Below are 23,372 nucleotides of genomic sequence, written 5' to 3'. Positions count from 1 at the left end.
AACACCGTCCTATTGCACAGCTAATCCAAGTCACTTTTCAAGATATCATCAGTGTGGCTACAGCTACCACAGAGCAAATTACCAAGAGACAGAACCCACAGGACCAAAATGTAAACATATCCTGGTGGAAAGAACTTCATGTGGGAGATGCTTCCACACCAGCAAACCAAATTGAGGGAGTACTAAAAATTGTGAAGGAGCTTCACCATGCCTTCAGTAAGCATTCTACAGACTATGGAGAAGTGGATATCATCAAGCACTCCATCCCTACAGGTTCACACCCACCGATCAAGGAAAGATATCGGCCTATACCACCAACTATGTACCAATCCGTAAAGCAAATGATCCAAGAGATGAAGGACTCCAATGTCATTAGAGACAGCCATAGTCCATGGGCTGCACCTCTAGTCCTTGTCCGTAAAAAGGATGGTAACATCAGATTCTGTGTGGATTACAGAAAAATTAACCAAATCACCCACAAGGATGCTTACCCTTTACCACGAATAGAGGAATCTTTGACAGCTTTAGGATCTTCAGCCTACTTCTCTACCCTTGATTTAACCAGTGGATACTGGCAAGTACCAATGGCACCTGAAGATCGTGAGAAGACTGCATTTACCACCCCTATGGGCCTATTTGAGTTCAACTGCATGCCTTTCGGACTTTGCAATGCGCCCGGAACTTTTCAAAGATTAATGGAGCGTTGCTTAGGACACAAAAATTTTGAAACCGTCCTGTTGTACTTAGACGATGTCATCATCTACTCAAAATCTTATGAAGATCACTTGAAACATTTGGCCGAAGTTTTTCAAATCCTCATTAAACATGGACTCAAAGTCAATCCATCTAAGTGCTATCTACTGAAGTCAGAAGTCAAATACTTAGGGCATATTGTAAGCTCTGAAGGTGTTAAACCGGATCCAGAGAAGATAGCCGCAGTCCGAAATTGGCCTACTCCTACTACAGTGAAAGAAGTGAGGAGTTTTCTCAGTTTCGCAGGATACTACAGACGCTTTATTCCTCATTTTGCCCAAATTGCGGGGCCAATACTAGAACTTCTGAGAGGACATCCTAAGAGGTACCAAAAGTCTCCAATACCAGTTGAATGGAACACAGAAAGAGAAATTGCCTTCCAGCTCCTGAAGAAGAAGTTAACAGAACCACCAATCCTAGGCTATCCAGATTACCAGCAGCCATTTCATCTTTACACAGATGCTAGTAAGAAAGGTCTGGGAGCTGTCCTGTCGCAAGTACAAGAAGGAAAAGAAAGAGTTATTTCCTACGCTAGTAGATCTCTTAGAGGTACTGAAAGAAACGACCAAAATTATAGTTCTTTCAAATTGGAATTCCTCGCACTCGTGTGGGCTGTTACAGAAAAATTTAAAGATTACCTTGCCGCAACACCATTTGTGGCCTTCACAGATAACAACCCGCTAGCACATCTTAATACCGCCAAGTTGGGAGCATTGGAACAAAGATGGGCCTCACGCCTAGCCAACTTCGATTTCACCATAAAATACAGAACAGGAAAAGCAAATGAAAATGCGGATGCATTATCTCGTCTGCCTACCCAAGAAGACCCTACTACACAGGAAGATGTTTGGGAAGAGGTAGAAATGCCAGCTTTTTACAAAAATTTTGCCCAACAGGACATTATCACCATCAAAGGAAGAAAAGTTCTTAACCTTCAACAACAAGTGGATCCAAGATCCCAAGTGGACAAAGAAAGGTGGATCAAGCTGCAAAATGAAAGCAGAGTGTTGGGAGAACTGCAAGATTTCTTCACCAGTGGGAGAACACCTGAAAGAATTCGCAGAAGAAATGCTGATCCAGAATTGTCAAAACTATGGAGACACAGAAAACATCTTTTCCTACAGAAGGGCCTACTATTAAGAAGAACTTTAGACCCAATTACCTGGGATCGTCTATACCAAATCTTAATACCACGCCGAGATGCAAGAATCATTCTTGAAATGTATCACGACCAATCAGGACACTTTGGCGTGCAGAAGACAGAAGCTACCATCCGTAGAAGATTCTACTGGATTGGGATGAGAGGAGACATTGAAAAGTGGTGTCGAGAATGTTCCACCTGTGCTGTTGGAAGAAATGAAAAACATGACCAAAAAGCACCCTTACATCCCATTGTAAGCAGAACACCGCTAGAAATAGTTGCAATTGACCATGTGAAGCTGGAACCAAGTCGCTCAGGTTACACATACGCCATGACCATCATTGATCATTATACCAAATTTGTTGTAGCCGTACCTGTCAAGGACTTGACTGCTAAGACAACTGCAGATGCCTTCTGGAAACATTTCCTATTGCCATATGGATGCCCAGAAAAAATCCTTACAGATCAGGGATCTGCCTTTGAGTCGCAACTCTTCAAAGAACTGTGTACACTTCACAATTGCCAGAAAATCAGGACCACAGCCTACCACCCCCAAGGGAATGGACTTTGCGAGAAAATGAACCAAACTTTAATTGAGATGTTAAGAGCAGTACCACCTGCTACAAGAAGTGATTGGCCTACTCTATTGCCTCAATTGATGTACACCTACAATAACACCATTCACTGTTCTACTGGATATACACCTTACTATCTCATGTTTGGCCGACAAGGTAAACTACCTGCTGACCATACTTTGGGCGTACAAGTGCCTGATGCAATTAACCCTCTACCAAAGACTGATTGGGTGAGTGAGCACCAAAGACGTCTAATTGATGCACAAGAAATTGTTCAACATCGCATGGAACATGCTCATGAAAAGCAACAAAAAGATTATAACCAATCTGCCAAAGCAGAACCTCTCAAAATAGGTGACCATGTGTGGTTAAAAAACGACCATCGCACCAGCAAGTTAGATAGCAAATGGGAGAGAGAACCTTACACCATTACAGCTATTCTCAATCCAGAGACTCATACTTATGAGATCACCAAAGAAAACAAATCACGTGTAGTACATCGCAATCGCCTTAAGTTATGTCTCAAGGAAAGTACTCAAGAAGAAACTCTTCAAGAAGAAACTGTCCAAGAGGAAACTCAATCCATAGAACCAGAGCCTACAAAATCATCTGATTCAGAGAATCCACTACAGTCTTTTGGAAAAGCATTATTAGACTCTGATCCTTTACAATGGTTCCTTACACCATGGCTCAATATCTTAGTGCCTGTCAAGACCAATACAACCGCACTTCAACCAGAAGAGCTATCTCAAGAAGTGTCTACTACAGCTCAAGAGACACCAAGTTCCCTTGAAACAAGACCTGTAGAAACTCAGCCGCTACGAAGATCCGACAGGACTACAAGAGGACAACCACCTGTCCGTTTTAAGGATTTCCTACACCAGCAGCCATGAAGACAACTACCAACCCTGCCATCTCATCGTTGAATGCATCCTTACATCGTCTGAAGTTCCAAAGTGAGAAGAAGACATACTTGTGATGTCATGTTCATTTCCTTTAAAAGACTTTTTAAAAGGACTACTTACCTACTGTTTTGCAACGTTCAAGCCTGCACCCGGAGATAGACTTTCACATACCTGAGCCTCCGTGATATTCGTCTGTTGACATATTTTCCTGTGCCCAGGGAACGGACTCATACCCTGTGAGCCTCCTGAGATGTTATTTTTGTTTTGTTTTTCCTTTTTCCATCTCATCGTGGACTATTCTGGTTTTGCCATATATCACCAGTCTTCAGAGGAAAAACTACACCCCTTTTTGACACATTTCGTGGTTGCCTGAGATATGTTTGCCTAACCCATTTTACTTTCAGATACAAGAAGTACAAGAATGGGGTTATGTTGTTATTTCCTATGCATGCATGCCTTTCCCTTTCTCTTATATCTTACAGGAAGACACAACATCGAGTCAAAAATGTGTCGAGGTCGACACACGTTTTACCATGGGGGTATGCAGCATCCCACTCAGGACACGTGGGAACTGCAAATGTATTATTTCTTTGTCATCGCTGTATTGCATGTCATTTTGCATTTGACATTTGTTAATCCCTGTTCATAGGCTGGTCAAGTGTGCTTCATACTTCCCACCACAAGATGGGGATAGCACCACTTTGGGATATCTATCCCAGCTCAGGTTTATCTGTGGTCAGTGTTCAGTTCAGGAAGTGAGTGTACAGAGAGAAGCTCCATGTAGAGGTTAGTGAAGGTCAGTCCAGAGAGGGACAAATTGGAACTGCTCAAATCAAAGGGTAAAAGCCACCAAATGGCAGCAAGACCTTTGAGAATAAAGGTGAAGGATTTCCTTAGCCACTGGCAATCTCACCAAATTTCACTGGATTCTAAAGGGACCAGGAACAAGTAAGCATTATACTGAACCACAGCCTGAGACAAGACCTACCAAAACCTATTAACAGTGGATCAGCAGAATTCCTCTATTTACCCAGAGACTGTATTCTATCTGGATGTTTGTACTGCAACCAAAACCAGTTACAGTAAAAGTTGTGAGTTGTATCCTACCACTGTCTACCTCATTCTTCACTATTGCTATTACAACTGGTTGTACCACCATTAACGGTACTGGCGTCACGACAAATACCATCAAGGGACCCAGCCACCACATGCACTCTAAACACCCCTGTCATCACGGGCACCTCAACCACCATCTTGGCTGGCGTTTCCCTATCACAGAGCGTGCCCCGGAGGATTTCGTGCTGTCTTCCTCTTCACTGTGCGACCAGCCCAGGGAGGCTTTCTGCTAACCGTGAGTAAACCGATGAACTGTATTATTGCTGTCTCTCATCGGCCCACCGTGCACCTCACGTGTCGCCCCTGTGGTTCTGGCTCGTCGCACATGCATGCCCAGCAGCTTTCCTTATTAGAGCCCTGCAAGTGCAGCAGCTGGTTAATAATTATAAAAACACACAGCACAGAGGCACAGAGTAACAAACAATGATTTCTTCAGAATAACAAAAGGTAGGAATCTGCAATAAAGTTTGATAAGACACTTGCAATGTACAGAGATCACCCAGAGGGGAATGTTTCTTTCTCAACAAAAGTGGAGTTACTCTTTAAATAATTTTTTCTGACCACCTTGGACCAAAATAATTATTGACATACCAAAATGACCTGGCTGCTGCTTAGGCTTGTGCTAAGTACAATATCAGTGTTGTATTCCAGCTGCAGAATCAGTGGCTTCCCTGTGATGACATATGCCAGTCTCTCCACCTCAGCCAATCAGAGGAAGCCTTGTATTTACTGAGAAAATACAAGGCTTTTCCGGAATGGAGGAGATGCAGTACGACTGTCGCTATATCCGATCCGTCAGTAGAAGGAATGTTTCTGGTACTGCTGCTGGAACACAGCTGCTTACTGTATCCAGCACAAGCTACTACATTATATTATCAAAATACTTTCCTTTCCAGGCGCTAAAGCCATACACCCATGTGTATGGTAGAGCCCAGACTTGAACCCGACTGAACATCTCAGAGATCAGAAAATGGCTGTGTACCGATGTTCCCCATCCAACTTGATGGAACTTGACAGGTCCTGCAAAGAAGAATGGGAGAAACTGCCCGAAAATAGGTGTGCCAAGCTTGTAGCATCATACTCAAAAAGAATTGAGGCTGTAATTGGTGCCAAAGGTGCTTCAACAAAGTATCGAGCAAAGGCTGTGAGGACTTATAGTATGAACTTGGGATTTTTTTTTTATAATAAAATTGAAAACATTTCAAACAAACTTCTTTCACATTGTTATTATGGGGCAGTGATGGCGAACCTTGTCAACCCAGATGTTTTGGAACTACATTTCCCATGATGCACAACTACTCTGCAGTGTGCATGAGCATCATGGGAAATGTGGTTCCAAAATATCTGGGGTGCCAAGGTTCGCCATTACTGTTTGTAGAATTTTGAGGAAAATAATTAATTTAATCCATTTTGGAATAAGGCTGTAACATAGCAAAATGTGGAAAAAGTGAAGCGCTGTGAATATTTTCCCAGATGCAGTATACACAGAACTTAGGACCACTAATGGAAATTGTGTTAAACAACCTCTGTGTATGTGCTTTAGGAAACCTGAAATTCTATTTATAGTTCTTTCATCCATGAAGCTCGGCAATATATGTGAGTATTACCCAGGGGCGGTTTGCATGTCCTCCAGACTGATATCCACCCATCACGGCTTTTGAAATCAGCATAACTTCCCCCAAGAGCCAGTCCATTGTTTGCATCAGGGAAGAGGGTCTAACATATAACATATAATATGTATTGAAAATGAAAAGGTTTTAATTAAAAATGTCATTGGCATGTTGATGGGGAGGAAGAAAGGTATAGTTTATTGAAAAATAATCATTTACCCCTTTCTACGACTCTTGGGCTGTCCACCTTCCTCTACGACCGAGTCTTTCCCCAGCTTGGATAAATTCATCTTTGTTTCTAATGTCACTTGTAAAGATCCACTGTACGTAACTTCCATATCCATCCACAAACCTGAGGACACATTGACATAGAGAGAATGGGTACAGTAGTGAATAGCAATGAGAGGTTTGAAAGCTAAGAGACTCAGCAAATCTGCATAGTGCGACTTTTCTTCCATTCTTCTGAATATATGCAGGAAATTTGTCCAGGCTGCAGAGAATCATACAGTTCATGAATTACAAATGGCTTCATTCCGATAAATAGGGGATCTCTTTGGGTACTTAAGGGAAAATATATTGTTTCAAATGTATATAATATGTGTTGAATATTAGCTAAACTGAATTTATTCTCTCTTGAGAAGAGGAGATTAAGGGGGGATATGATCAACATGTATAAATACATAAGTGGTCTATATAGTGAACTTGGTGTAGAGTTATTCACTTTAAGGTCATCACAGATTACAAGGGGGCACTTTTTACATCTGAAGGAAAAGATATTAAATCTCCAAATACGGAAAGGCTTCTTCACAGTAAGAGCTGTGAAAATGTGGAATAGACTCCCTCAAGAGCTGGTTCTGGCCAGCTCAGTAGATTGTTTAAAAAAAGACCTGCATTCATTCCTAAATGCATATAATATAACTGGGTACTAATATTTATAGGTAAAGTTGATTCATGGAATATCCAATTGCCTCTTGGGGATCAGGAAGGAATTTCTTCTCCCCTGCTGGAGCAAATTGGACCATGCTTTATTGGGGATTTTTTTTTACCTTCCTCTGGATCAACTGTGGATACAGGATTTTATATATGGATATTTTTTATTTGTTGTGTGTGTGTATGTGTGTGGTTTTCTTTTTCTATGGTGGTTGAACTGGGCGGACTTGTGCCTTTATTCTACCAGATGTAACTATGTATATTATATACATACTATATACTGTATGTATTATACTGTATGTATATAATGTTTATGTAAATTCAGCTTTCAATAAAAATAAAACCTAGTGATGATCGCCCACGTTCAGGCATTTGCTTTGTCCCTTCTGGCCAATTGTGCTTCTGCATTGTCATATGGGCTTCCAATGGAGACTTAAAGTGGCCATTCCAACACACACTATATAAACACGGTATTCACTATCAGAGAACCCATTCTGAGAAATGCCATGCAGCTATTGCTGGAGTGGCTGTATTAGTTCTTTATTTATTACAGGTATTTATGAAGCCCCAGTAATGTATGCAGCACTTTACATACTGTACTTGCACATCAGTCTATGCCCTCAGGGAACTTACAATCAAAGGTCGCTATCTCACACATACATATATACACACAATAGGGCCAATTACCCTACCATAATGTCATTGGAGTGTGGGAGTAAACCAGACCACCCAGAGAAAACCTATACATGCATAGGGAGAGCATTGAGTCCCGGTTCACACTTATGCGATGTGGGAAACCCTGCAACTCAGTGCCAGTTCTCGCGTCACACCTGAATCGCACACTGGTTCACACTGACATCTGTAAACCGCTGGGGGCGTTATTGTAAAGTTATTGACACCCCCAGATGGGTTTGCAGATCGCAGTGCGAACTGTCAAATGGTACAGGAATAGGATTGCATAGATGTGAACACCCAAGCAATCCGATTCAAGTACGGACCAAAAAAGGGTCCTGCACTATTTCGGTGTAAATGCAATGCGATTTCAGCCATGCAGCTTGTAGGCTGAATTTGCATCGCACAGACATCGCATGTGATCTGCACAGGAATGCGGTACAAATCACATGTGATGTCTGTAATCGCACAAGTGTAAACCCAATATTAAACTCCATGCAGATACTGTCCTAGTTGGGATCCAAACTGAAGACCCCGGTGCTGCAAGGCAAACGTTTCAGGCCACTAAGCCACTGTGCTGCCTTTTATGTAGGCAGGAAGTTTCTGCAAAGAAGCTGCAGGAGTTTTAGCATCACTGGGACTCAATAAAGTGTAAAAATGGTGAGAACAAGTATCTTATTACAAAAAAAAAAACAGTGCAATTGTTTATGATACAAATTACATTAGCAATGTCAGGATTATTGGGGAGATTAAATAAAAGAAAAATGAAATTATATTTAAAAGCCAGGTATATTCAGTCCTATATAGAGATTTTGAATAGTACAGCATCCATTTTGTTAGGGGTGATGGAAAGTTCATATATCTTCTTTTGAACAAAATGTCTCTTACAATAGGGTCTTATAATTTCAGCAGATATTTCTGTTTGTCTTTTGGTAATAAATATAGGACTTTCTGACATTTCACCTGATAAAAGCCTAGCCAGGATGGCACCAGATGTTAAGGGGGGTGATGTCTTTTTGATTGTCTGTATTTTACAATGAACAATAGGTTCATTTAAACTATATTTTTAAAGATACTTTATATCGTGTGTAAGAAAATATTAGCAATAATTCTGTCATTATATTATGTAAAGCATATACATATGTAGGAATGTTTTGTATAACACATTTTTATTTTATATTTCTACACATAATAATCTTACTTAGGTGTAACTAATTACCTAATTTTAAAAATGTTTGTGTAGGTCTAGTTAAGGTTTTATGGTCATCATAAATACTATATCGTGACACAGAGTCTGACAGCATTTGACAGGATTTTGATAATTAATGGATTTTCACTGGCCAGCCAGGTCAAAGGTTATCAGTTAATAGTAGTGTAATTATATACTATATACTGAATCTAATAAGCAATACAATACTGCCCCCTTTGGAGACTATTACTAAATGCAGTCTCTGGGTAAATTAGTAATTTCCAATATAAATATACATATTGTATTAAAAATATATTCTTAATAAATGGCTTTACCAGATCCAATCCCTGCCAAGATACATGATGGAGATATTAGATGGACACGTGTGTATTATGAGAGTATGGACAGGTTTTTATGTTGTATTTATGATTATTCTTAAATATAAAGAAATGATCATTTAATTCTAACATCCAAAATACTGGATAATTAGTAGAGGCGTTGCCAATGACCTCATCAGTTAATGGATAAAATATCCCAACCAATGGGGATAAAGTTCCTCCTTCTGGATTCAGCTTATGGTAATTTTACTGGTCTTTTGTTCCAAACAATATAAAAAGGAAAACCCAGATGTGAGACACACACATTACGACAACATTCATTACACTTACAACACACACGCTACTCACATCCATACATATACTCATCTATACAGGCATACCCCGCTTTAAGTACACTCACTTTACATACACTCGCGAGTAAGGACACAGCTTGTTCAGCTTGGCATGACACTACTCCCGGTTTTTAACATTGGCGTCTATAGGAAATCTTGGTCAGCTTGACATGGCACTGCTCCCAAACCATAAGTGACAGGGATACCAAACTTAGGGAACACCGAGAGGGGACCCAAGGCTACAACATATAGCCAGCTTGCCTAGGTAATCTACCATGTCATAGTCCTGGATCCCCTTAACATGCTCCCCAAGCTTGGTGTCCTTATCACATGGTTTGGGAGCAATGCCATGTCAAGCTGACCAAGATTTCCTATGGAGCTAGTGTATTTACATGCATTGAGAAATTAAAAAAGGTATTGCTTCACTTTAAGTACATTTTCGTTTTACATACATGCTCTGGTCCCATTGTGTACTTAAAAGTGGGGTATGCCTGTACATACTCCATCTTGCTCCATCATTTATCTTGAACTTTGAAGGACGCCAAACAAAACTCCTCCCTAACTAGCCACCATTTTGGGAAGGCAGCCATCTTAAAGACTCTGGTAACGACCATTTTAAGCTAGCAGCCATCTTAAGTGTGGTAAATATACCTTGCTGTTTATTTGATTATTATTTACTATTGTTTATTTCCTTCCTTATATGTTTTATATTGCATATTCAAGGGTAATAAGATTACAATCCCAGCCGTATGAACCATAGAACCATAGTAGATGTTTCTCTAAAAGCTGATTTTTGTTTTTATACATTTTTATTAATATCAGATTTAGTGCATATTAGCGTATTAGTCTCCCGTTTTGCATAGCCTATTCTCACTCCATCTGCAGCGGAGTGACTGTTGACTGCGCAATTCGCAAACAATTGTGGTCTGATTATATAGAACACTTATATATGGTTTCTACTATTCCTGGGGAAAATGTAATCTTGCTTTATTTTTACTTTCATTATTGAGCTAAATATCACATTGCATTTATCGTTTTAAGTTTGTATTTTATGTAAAGTTATCTCTTTGTGTCATCTCAAGTCTAATCATTTATTGTGAATACATGTCTTGTGAATAAATATTCTTATATATTCCCTACTGTAGACTGTTTTCACTAGGATTAGTACATGCTGTTAAAAAGAAATTAATCGATTAAAAACAACTTGTTACAAATTGATTTGTGGAAATAAGTTGAGATTCTCCTACCTTACAGATCTTTGCTTATTTACATAAATAGAGACACTGTTATATTCAGAGCAGTATAAATTTTCTGACAGCAATCTATCTGTAACTCCTTTAGGGTTTACTTTTACCTGAATTGCTGAAGCACCAACTTTAGGGGTTCATTATAGGAGAAGTACTTTTATAAAAATGGATCTCTACCCTGATCTAAACCATGACACCTACAACCTAGATGATTACTTACTTCTGTCTGATAAAGGTGCTGGCCTCTGCCTTTGCTTTGCCCTCCTCTGTCCATATAGTACTTGGGCTCTAGCTGCACCTGCATGGTGAGTCCCCATAGACCTGAACGAGGCCTTACTTTTAGTATTTTGAGTGTACAGGATAGTTGTATTCAGGGGAAATTTACACCGTTGTTATCAGTGCCAATAGTTCCGAGCCACTGTGCTTGGCCTCTGGATACACAGACCTAACCTAATAATACAATATGGACAGGGATGGATTCTACATAAGAGGGAAGAAACTATAAATCTGACCACGTATTTGGCTTTATTAGATGAAGACTGACAAAGCTACAGTTCTGCTTCCTGCCTGCTTTTTGCACTACTGGAGAACATCAAGCCATTGGTATCAATATTGGTATCAACTCAATATGAACCCCCTCCTCCTTAAAAAACACTTGATGACCAGCGACGTACCGATATTGTTTTTTCTTGTAAAAGAAATCCTAGAGGCTAATTAGTTGTTGGATTGCTTTTACAAGGGGATGTCCCCCTGCTGCTTTCCGTGGCTTTCTCTGGGTCTCCCGTCTCAGCGGGCAACCTGAGAGTGCAGCTGGCATTTCCACTGGCTGACCATAGAGCTGATCGGAGACTGGAAAGCTCCGATCATCTTTATGGTCTAAGAAAACAGAAGCGATGGACTATTTAATCACTTTCACCTTTTGTAAACAAACCCTTAGTGGTGTGAAAAAAGCATCAGATCATACCTATCTTGGTTTGATCAAAAGCTTTTAAGGGCAGAGGAGATATCTGGGGTCCAATACCCAGATCTCCCAGTAAAGAGTACCTGTCACTGCCTATTGCTGTATTCCACAATTGGTGGTGTCAGCAGGGGATAGTGATATTTTTAAAAGACTCTTGGACGTGCATCTTAAAGAACACAATATACAGGGATACAGGGATATGGGAAATTATTATTGACACTAACTTACGTAAACCTACACAGGTTGAGCTGGATGGACTATTGTCTTTATTAAACCTTACCTACTATGTAACTACGGGCCTACTTCACTATAAGTTTGGAGTAGAGCTGTTCACTTCTCCAAAACTAACTCCAGCCTAAACTCATTAGCATTTTAATTAGGTGAAGTTGCTGGAGTTAAACCTTCAACTAGGTGCTATAGTAAATTCGGGTTTGGAGTTAACCAATAGTAAATTAGGGTTTATGTAACTATCACAGGGGATACTTATATTCCCTGGGATAACAATGAAAGTGATGAAAAAAAATAATTATAGGGGCAGCGTAAAAAACAAAAAACAAAAGTAAAGCGCCTCCGTGGTCACTCACGCGTAAAGCCGAACACACATGTTTCTTCCGCATGTTTACAAATTATGTAGTAGTAGTAGCAGCAGTTGCACGGGTGTGACATGTTTGGTATCTATTTACTCGCCGTAACATCAGCTTTTTACATTTTTCCAAAGAGTTGAGTATTATAACAATTGAGTATTATATTGTGCTTTTGTGCATTACATTTAAAAAAGTAACATAAAAACACTAAGATTTAGGCTGCAGCTGTCCCAGGAAGGGAATGGAAACCTTAAGATGAGTGGGAAAAAGTCTAAAAACAATTGAAGCCACCTTTCATTTATCTCTGCCTTCAATTGTTCTCAGACTAATTCCCACTCCTCCTTGTACTGTATATAAATAGGAGCTCCAGTCTGATCAAAGAAAATTTTATAGCTGTTAAAGAAAATACTGTAGCTGCTGACTTTTAATATAAGGGAACTTACCTGTCCAGGGATCCAGCAATGTCGAAAACCAGAGTCGATTTTTCAATCGACTTCGGGTTTAGGCGGAAAACCAGCCTTCAGGCTTCATAGCCGGTTCCCTACTGCGCATGCTCGAGTGGCTCTGCACATGCTGAATGGTCCCGCCGTCTTCTGGGAACTGTGTGTGTCCCAGAAGGCAGTGGGCGGAAGGAGGAGGTGCTGAACATACTCGGAGATTGTTGCCGCGAAGTGGGAGCGGATACCTGTCAAAACTAGGTACCCACTCAAAAAGTGTCAAATGTGGCAGTTGAGGGGGGGAGAGTGCGAACAAGCGGAGCTTCCCCTTTTGGGTGGAGCTCCGCTTTATGGCCACCTATGTACCTCCTTCTTCTCCCACCATCTGATTACTGAACACATTTTTCCTTTAAATACTTCAGCACCAAAAGATTTACCCCCCTTCATGTCAAGCCCATTTTTTACGATACGGCACTGCGTTACATTAACTGTCCTTTTTTCCCCACAAATAGAGTTTTCTTTTGGTGGTATTTGATCACCTCTGCGTTTTTTATTTTTTGTGTTATAAACAAAAAAAGAGCGACAATTTTGAAAAAAAAAACATATTTTTTACATTCTGCTATAAAACATTCCCAATAAAAAAATAAAAAAAAAAATCAAAGGTCTTCATCAATTTAGGCCAACATATATTCTGCTCTTACAAAGTCTCAATAAGCATGTATTCATTGGTTTGCGCAAGACTTATAGCATCTACAAACTATGTGATATCTATTTTAATACATTTTTTTTCATTAGCAATTAGCTACTTATAACGGGACTGCAATATTGTGGCGGACAAATTGGACACCTAACTGACACTTTTGACACTTTTTGGGGACCAGTGACACCAATAAAGTGATCACTGCGGGTCGCCAGTGGTGCGCTGTGCACCCCAGACCCGGAAGGGTCAGATCACGTACTAGGTATGCGATCTGGCACAGAGCGGCCGCCCTGCTGCAGTAGATGTTCGGTGGGCAGTTCCCAAACAGTTAAAGGCCTATTCTCAACTTTCAGCTGGCATGTGGCCAGCAAAGACAGATTTCAGGTAGATTCGGGTCAGATCTCAATAGCTGAATTGGAAAATTATTTTTTGGAGAGTGTAAATGTTTATTTTAAAGGGTATGCCCATGTATTACCCAAATTTACTCCCAGGCCTTTTCTCTCTCTAGGGCAGGGTTTCTCAACCAGGGTTCTTGTGGAACACTAGGGTTCCTCCTGAGGTTGCTAGGGGTTGCTAGGGGTTCCTTGAGCAATGGGCAATTTCTGCCTCTCAGATAAGTTTCCAATGACACCATTGTTCCTTTTAGCTATCTGTAAAGGGGTAATTCTTCCCAATGACGACAAGAGTAAGGAGCATTCTTCCCACTGACTGTCACACTAATGTGTCATGAGTTGTAGATTTTTCATTTTTAGCAGGGGTTCCCCGAGACCAGAAATTTATTTTAAGGGTTCCTCTATGTTGACAAAGTTGACAAAAGGCTGCTCTAGGGCATGTACCAGCATTATTTTTGTCTTTAGCCTTGTTTTTGTAGCAAGAAATGTCTTTTATAAACTCCCTGTGGCATCTTTATCAAGCTTGTCATCAGTGGCGGCCCGTGCATAGGGGGCGCCAGAGCGCCGCCCCCCCCCCCCCTATAAAAAAATAAAAAAAAATAGAAAAAAAAAATAACAAATAAAGTTTTGAAAAAAAAAAAAATCGTGTTCGCAGGCCTATGCGCTCGGCCTGGTGGCTATGGGGGGGGGGAGTGGGGTTTCCGACCCAGAAGAGGCGCCGATTGGCTGCCTTCTGGGGGCGTAACCTGGGCGCAGGAAAAAGCGCTGAGCCACCCCCACCTTCGTGATATCCTGGCTGTGATTGGTCCAGTCTCCAGCCTGGACCAATTATCATCCAGGACATCGCTGACTCGCAATGGGGGCGGTGCCGGTGCGTGCATCAGTCACGCACCGTCACCGCCCGATCTCCTTCCCGCCGCCCGGACCGGAAGACAGAAGACTGAAGAGGAGGACGTCCACGGCGCTGCTCGTCTCGGTTCCCGGAAGCCCGCCATCCCACCGCCGTCAGAAGGTAAGTGATTGAAGCCGACCTGTGCCCTCACCTGTACCATCACCTGTGCCATGCCTATGCCATCACCTGTGCCATCACCTGTGCCATGCCTATGCCATCACCTGTGCCATGCCTATGCCATCACCTGTGCCATCACCTGTGCCATGCCTATGTCATCACCTGTGCCATGCCTATGCCATCACCTGTGCCATCACCTATGCCATCACCTGTGCCATGTCTATGCCATCACCTGTGCCATCACCTGTGCCATGCCTATGCCATCACCTGTGCCATGCCTATGCCATCACCTGTGCCATCACCTGTGCCATCACCTGTGCCATGCCTATGCCATCACCTGTGCCATGCCTATGCCATCACCTGTGCCATCACCTGTGCCATGCCTATGCCATCACCTGTGCCATGCCTATGCCATCACTTGTGCCATCACCTGTGCCATGCCTATACCATCACTTGTGCCATGCCTATAACATCACCTGTGCCATGCCTGTACCATGACCTCAAAGTCACGCAATTTTTTTACCGCGTTTTTTGCCGCGAAGCAATACCTATTACATTTTTCTTTTTGCGCCCCCCCCCCCAAAATTTTGAGCACCAGCCGCCACTGCTTGTCATATTCTTGTAGGGTTAGCTGCTAGGAGGAGGCATCTGCAGGATGGATTAGGTCAGTTCCAATTGATGTAGGCATGCCACCCAGAGCTACATCTCCAAAGACTCTTTTACCTACACAATGTGTGGGCATGTCTTTGGGGGTACCAAGGAAGTAGCATTGTTTTTCTGGAAAATAAATGAATGTATGCGTATAAAGAGCAGAGATGCTGTGCTGTCAGCTTAACCAGGATGTCAGGAGATTACTGGATTATTGGCAGAACCATCAGGCATTTTCCTGTGCAGTAAATTTGAAGGGATTAAACATGGGGAAATGGGCATATCCTACAGAGATGTACTTATTTTTTTTTTGTTTATTGTGCCCAAACACAAACTGCTGGTTTCTCAAATTTTACTTTTGAAGGGTGGATATCTTATAGCATGCTTGCTGAGGGTTAAGAGAGATGGGGGGTTAATCTATGGATTAAGGCCTTGAGTGTAATTCGTGGTTTGGCCTGCAAAATAACCTCTTTTCTGGTAATGGTTTTGTTGCTGTTAACATGGAGCACATGGCGCTGCCCTCTGCCAGCAGCAGCAGCTGCTCCTGACTAAGCCCTGAGATAACACAACCATCCTGGAATTGGTGTTATTGCCGGGTGCTGATGCCACATCATACATAGAGGAACTTAAGTCAGCCAAGATACTGGATATCACCCTGGAGCAAGAAACATTTTGTGCTGGTGACATATAGCTGTAGATTAAAGGAGAACACTTTTTGCATATTTTCACACTGAATTTTATCAATTCGGGGGGAAAAAAATGTCAGGTAAATCTGAAATTCATTGCATGATTATTTATGATTTTCAAATTCTCTTCCAATGTTCCATTCCTCCTAAGAAAAACAAGGTTCCTCTGGATTTAGGGGAACAAATGGCTCACACCTCCATCAAATTGCAGTGGTTAATGTCCAAACTGAAATAAGCATTGCCTTGTGAGAGCAGGAAGGGTGTCCTTGGCATTGCATAGGCCCTAACTCTATTATGGACTGTACACAGAAATTATAAGAGCAGCGGAGGGGCCTGCTATATAGCAATAACAAACAAAATGGCCCCTGTCCCCACCTATAACTGGCCTTCACAGCAAGGAGCACATGGAAGGCCAACAGGGGTTTAGTTAGCACACATTTGCAAACGCATGCGTAAGCTGCAGGGCCACTTCCTGGCACCCTGTATTACCTGCAGTCCTAACTCCTGTAAATCTATGAGAGTCTCAACAGTGAGAGCACATGCATTCTAATAGATCGATAGGGGGGCAGGTGGGCCTGGAAGTGGCCCAACCCTCCTTAAAGGCACAGGGGCACAATGGACGCCTAGCACATAGCACAATGGAAACAAAGGCATCCAATATGTCCCCTCACCAATATCCATCAATAAAAAAAAAAATGGCCCCTGCCCCCACCTATAACTGGCCTTCACAGCAAGGAGCACATGGAAGGCCAACGCATGCAAGACAAACCCAGAAAAATTCCTAGCTCAACTCACCAACCAGTTTGCTTACTAACCGATATAACCTGTCTATTCAGTATGTGTTAAAAAGAGGGGTTTAGTTAGCACACATTTGCAAACGCGTGTGTAAGCTGCAGGGCCTCTCCATGGCACCCTCTGTTACCTGCAGTCCTAACTCCTGTAAATCTAAGAGACTCTCCACAGTGAGAGCACATGCATTCTATTGGATAGATAGGGGGCAGGTGGGCCTGGAGGTGGCCCAACCCTCCTATCTATCCATTAGAATGCATGTGCTCTCACTGTGGAGACTCTCTTAGATTTACAGGCGTTAGGACTGTAGGTAATGCAGGGTGCCATGGAGAGGCCCTGCAGCTTTACGCCTGTGTTTGCAAATGTGTGCTAACTAAACCCGTTTTTAACACATACTGTAAGGTTAATTTGGTTTGTAAGCAAATTGGTTGGTGTGTTGAGCTGGGAATTTTTCTAATTTTGTCCTGCTGCTATATAGCAAACCTGTTACTTTGTCCTGCATGAGTAAATGAGTGGCTAGCTTGAATTGTTTTGCTTAAAAAACACCACTTATTTGCAAAGCTCAGCAGCTCACGGAGCAACCCATCCCTCCTCCTGTCCTCCTTTCTTCTCTCTGCTCCCTCCATATCCTCTACAGAGTTTCAGTTGGAGAGAGATCGGCTCAAAGTTAAAATTCTCGTGTTTTTCAGAGGTGAAAACTATTTATAAATTATACACTAGATTTGGAGGACAACGATTTATATTAACATTTAAATATATGGAATAAAATATTGAAGCTGATATTACTTATAGCTTGGGTAATTCTAAACTTAAAGTGATATTAAAGGTTTGTTTTTTTACCACTTCCTGCCCAGGCCAATTTTCAGCTTTTAGCGCTGTCATGCAACACAATAAACATACAGCAAAATAAATATAGATTTATTTTGGAGGTATTTAATCACTGATGGTTTTTACATTTTTTGCAAAACAAATGGAAAAAAAAAAAAAAAAATTAAAAAAAAAAACACCTTTTTCTTTGTTTCTGTTATAAAATGTTGCAAATAAATATTCTTTCTTGAAAAATTTAGGTCAAATGCATACTGCTACATTTCTTTGGTGAAAATACCCCAAAGCAGTGTAGATTATTTAGTCTGTAGGAAAGTTATAGAGTCCACAAACTATGACATACAGTGGGAAAATAATTATTTGATCCCCTGCAGATTTTGTAAGTTTGCCCACTTACAAACAAATAAAGTGTCTATCATCTTTATCATAGGTGCATTTTAAATGATAGAGACAGAATATCAACCAAAAATCCAGAAAAAACACGATACAATTGTTTTAAATTATGTTGCAGTTCAGTGAGTAAAATAAGTATTTGATCCCCAAGCAAAACACAACTTAGTACTTGGTGGAGAAAACCCTTGTTGGCAAGCAGAGGTAAGACATTTCTTGTAGTTAGTGACCAGGTTTGCACACATCTCAGGAGGGATTTTGGTCCACTCTTCTTAACAGATCTAAATCCTTAAGGTTTCTTGGCTGTCGCTTGGAAACTCGAAGTTTCAGCTCCCTCCATACATTTTCTATAGGATTAAGGTCTGGAGACTGGCTATGCCACTCCATGACCGTAATGTGCTTCTTCTTGAGCCTCTCCTTTGTTGCCTTGGCGGTATGTTTTGGTTCAATTTCATGCTGGAAGACCCATCTTCAGTGTTCTGGCTGGGGGAAGAAGGTTCTCATCCAAGATTTTACAATACATGGTCCCATCTATTGGCCCCTCAATGTGGCAAAGTCAGTTTGTACCTTTAGCAGAGAAACAGCCCCAAAGCATAATGTTTCCACCTCCGTGCTTGACTGTAGGGGTGGTGTCCTTAGGGTCATAGTCAGCATTTTTTTTCCTGCAAACACAGAGAGTCTCCCTCCTCAAGAAGGCACATGTACAGTCATGCCAATGAACATCTAAATGATTCAGAGAAGGATTGGGAGAAAGTGCTGTGGTCAGATGATACCAAAATTAAGCTCTTTGACATTAACTCCAATAGCCGTGTTTGGAGGAAGGAAAATGCTGACTGTGACCCTAAGAACACCATCCCTACAGTCAAGTAGGGAGGTGGAAACATGATGCTTTGAGGCTGTTTCTCTGCTAAAGGTACAGGCCAAACTAACCGCATTGAGGGGCCAATGAACGGGGCCATGTATTGTAAAATTTTGGAAGAACCTTCTTTCCTCAACCAGAACACTTAAGATGGGACGTGGATGGGTCTTCAAGCATGACAATGACCCAAAACATACCGCAAGGCCACAAAAGTGTGTCTCAAGAAGAAGCACATTAAGGTCATGGGGTGGCCTAGCTACTAGTCTCCAGACCTTAATCCTATAGAAAATGTATGCAGGGAGCTGAAACTTAGAGTTGCCAAGAGACAGCCAAGAAACCTTAAAGTGGTTGTAAAGGCAGAAGGTTTTTTACCTAATGCATTCTATGCATTAAGAGACCTTCTGTGTGCAGCAGCCCCTCCCCCATCCTCAGCCCCCTAATACTTACCTGAGCCCCATCTCGTCTGCCTCAGGGACTCTCTCTCCTAATTGGCTGAGACACAGCAGCGCCACCATTGACTGCTGTCAACCATACTCAATTAGCCAATGAGGAGAGAGAGGGGGCAGAGCGGAACCACAGCTCCGTGTCTGAATGGACACAGGGAGCTGTGGCTTGGATCAGGTGCCCCCATAGCAAGCTGCTTGCTGTGGTGGCACTAAACAGGAGGGGCCAGGAGCTCCAGCGAGGGACCTGAGAAGAGGAGGATCAGGGCTGCTCTGTGCAAAACCACTTCACAGAGCAGAAAAGTATAACATGTTTGTTTTTTTAATAGAAAAAAAACAAGACTTTACAATAACTTTATGGATTTAGGATAAAGATCTGTAAAGTAGAATGGACCAAAATCCCTACTGAGATGTGTGCAAGCCTGTTTACCAACTACATGAAATGTCTTACCTCTGCGCTTGCCAACAAGTGCTTCTCCACCAAGCACTAAATCATGTTTTGCATGTGGATCAAATACTTATTATAAAACTGAACTGCAACTTAATTTATAGCATTCATTTATGTGTTTTTTTCTGGATTATTGGTTGATATTCTGTCTATCATTGAAAATACACCTATGGTAAAAATTATAAACTCTTCATGTCTTTTTAAGTGGGCAAACTTACAAAATCTGCAGAGGATCAAATAATTATTTACCCCACTGTAAACAGTATATCTGAAAATCGATTAATCCGGATGTGTTGAAAGCCTATCTCATTTCTTAAGGCCCAAAAATGCCAGGACAGTACAAATATCCCCCAAACTACCCTAATTTTTTTTTAAATTTGTGACATAATGTCACCAGTGTGGTACAGCGCGATCATATAGCTGGTGTGGCAGTGATCAGAGCATTGACTAGTGACAATATGTAACAAAAAAAAAAAATATATATATATATATATATATATATATATATCATTTTTTTCCAATTTTTGGATACAACTCAGTGTTACCACAGTAACACTGCACTACTCTGGGTAGGTGATCTGGATTTTTTTTTTTACACACTTTGATTGCTTATTACTTTGATTTGTCATTGGCCGTGTTTCTTTTCTTGTTGGCATTGCATCATTTGGAAAACACTAATAAAAAATGTATTTAAAAAAAAAATAAAAACTACTGTGTTCTCTCTTTGCACTATAAAACCATTCTCATGTATAGCCCTGGCTGGCGGCCCTTTAAAGGGTAACTCCACTTTTGTGGGAAAAAAATTAGCACTTAGCTAATTAGCACTATTAATATTGCGTACACAATTGCGAGACAAGTCATATTGTAATTGAATGTTATTAAAAACTACTTTTTTGTTTTCAGTCTGCATTGCTGTCAATTTCTGTAAAATACAATGCAATATGGCTACCTGGAGGTTTTCTGTATACAGACGGTGTACAGAAGCCCCCCCAGAAATGTCATTTCCTGCTTGTGTGATTGGCTTACTGTTTTCCAAGAAGTCTGCACTAAGATACAAGGCAGATTTTCAGCATCTCCTGCAACAAAAATGTAATTTTTGGTGAGATAATCCCAAAGGGAAATCACATCTAAAAGGGATGCAGATTCTGCAAGTTTCCTCATTAGAGCTCTGCAGGTGCAGCAGCTGGTTGATAATTATAAAACCTCTCACATACAGATAACTCTGCACATGGACACAGAAAAAACAAACAGCTATTAATTCAGAATATCAAAAGGTAGGAATCTGCAACAAAGTTTGTTAAAATTCTTGCAATGTACACAGATTATCAAGAGGGGAATGTTTTTTTCCTCTACATAAGTGGAGTTACCCTTTAACCACTTAAGCCCCGGAAGATTTTACCCCCATTCCGACCAGGGTTTTTTTTGCGATTCGGCACTGCGTGACTTTAACGGACAATTGCGCAGTCTTGCGACGCTGTACCTAAACAAATTTGATGTCCTTTTTTTCCCACAAACAGAGCTTTCTTTTGGTGGTATTTGATCACCTGTGTGATTTTTACTTTTTGCACTATAAACAAAAAAAGAGCATCAATTTTACAAAAATAACAATATTTTTCAAATTTTTTTAGATGAAATTCCCCAAAAAAAATTTAAAAATCAAATTTTTTTAACATTTGTGGCCAATTTGTTTTCTGCTACATATGTTTGGTAAAAAAAATTGCAACGATTGGTTTGCACAAATGTTATCGCGTTTACTAACAAAGGGAAAGATTTTTGTCATTTTTGTTGTTTTTTTTTTTAACGCGTAATGGCGGCGATCTGCGTTTTTTTTTGCAGTACTGCGACATTGCGGCAGACAGATCGGACCCTTGACTGACATTTTTGACACTTTTGGGGTTACCAGTGACATTTCTACAGTAATCAGTGCTATATATATGCACTGTTACTGTAAAATTACACTGGCAGTGAAGGGGTTAACTTTTTTGAGAGGGAGGGGCTGTGTGTGTCCCTAGGGGCGTGATTCTAACTGTGATTGGCTGTGGCTTGATGTGTAGGAACAATAATCCACGGTCCTACATAGTAGAACCGTATGATCACTGTTTCTACACCGGGTAGAATGACAGGCAGCTTGTTTACATTAGCCGCCTGCCTTTCTCCCGCTGTACCGCCAATCGCCAAGTGACCGGCGGACATCGGGTCCGCCGGTCACACGCGCGGGGGGGGGGGGGGGGGGTCCGTGACCCTCACAGGCTAGCAACGTAGACCTACGTCGCTCTGCCTGTGAGGGGCTGACCGCCGCAGTAAATAGTCGTGCGTTGGTCGGCAAGCGGTTAAGCAGCTTAGCAGGATGTTGCACCTTACTGCAGATTGTTGCTCCCTCCCTGTCAGTGACTGACAGTGCAGGGAGAGGAGAGCAGAAGGAGGACACAAATTTCATGCAGCCACAGCCTGGGACCATGTCCATTCACAGCAAGGGGCAGAAGGCTTCTAATTGCCAACCCAGGCTGGGATTGTAGCCCGACTCACAAGACTCAATGGACGGTAGATAATCAGTGGTACCAACCAGTGACCATGGACCACTGATGGTCCATGAGACAATTTTGGTGGTCCCCAAGGGTTCTGACGCAAATCAATATTTTTGCGGATGTATACTGCCCAATGTTGTTTCTAGCATTGTTCTCAATGAGCGCTGACAGTATTGACATTGATACCCAATACCTTCTTTGTAGTTCATGCTCCTGTGAACTCAGAGAGAGGCGTCGGTAGTAGAGCAGAGAGCGGGAGGTGAAGAAGGAGGGAACTTCCAATGGCTGCACTGATCACAGACTGTGGGAAGGAGCACAGAGCTCAAGCACATGGCTGGATAAGGAGGTGAGATGTAATTTCCAATGATGAGGGGAGGAGGGGGGGGGGCAGAGAGCATTGTGTGTATACGGCAGCAGTGTGGTCAAGGGGGATGAAGGCAGAGAGCCAGGGTAGTGTGTCTATAAGGCATATAAAATTCATGTTAGTGGTTGGCGGGATTCAAAATGGTCCATGAGATCTAAAAGGTTGGGGGACACTGAGCTAGAGAGAGCAAAGGGACTGGTTGTGGGAAGCACAGAGCCCTTGCTTTGGGGATAGAGAACCCTGGGACATGTGCCAGGTGCCCAAAGTCAGTGAGCAGGCTGAACTGTACCAGAAGTCCAAAGACTGTTGAGCAGCCTGGAAGTAGAGAGCAGTGAGGAATTTGCTTCTGGGGGTCTGCACATCAGGAAACAGAGGAAGCCACATGGGCTGAAGTACTCCTGGCCGCAGTGCCTATGAAAAGAAAGGACTGGGCTGCTGCTGTGCTGGGAACAGAGCTACTGTGGCAGAGAAATATGGGGCAGAGCCACAAGAAGTGATTTCTAC

General features: G+C 41.8%; 1 protein-coding gene across 1 annotated transcript in view; it reads right to left on the bottom strand.

Moving 5' to 3' along the window:
- LOC309558792 (testis-expressed protein 2-like) overlaps positions 1 to 23,372 on the bottom strand; it is a 107,646-nt gene that overhangs the window by 14,042 nt on the left and 70,232 nt on the right. The window contains exon 8 of the mRNA XM_082261849.1: positions 6,320 to 6,452. Coding sequence (XP_082117975.1) covers positions 6,320 to 6,452 — 133 coding nt within the window. The remainder of the gene's footprint in view (positions 1 to 6,319; positions 6,453 to 23,372) is intronic.

Source organism: Pelophylax lessonae (genome assembly GCF_965119305.1).
Source record: "Pelophylax lessonae genome assembly, chromosome: 6".
Taxonomy (NCBI): Eukaryota; Metazoa; Chordata; class Amphibia; order Anura; family Ranidae; genus Pelophylax; species Pelophylax lessonae.
Note: the sequence above shows the minus strand (reverse complement) of the source record. Positions and strands in the feature narration are given on the sequence as shown.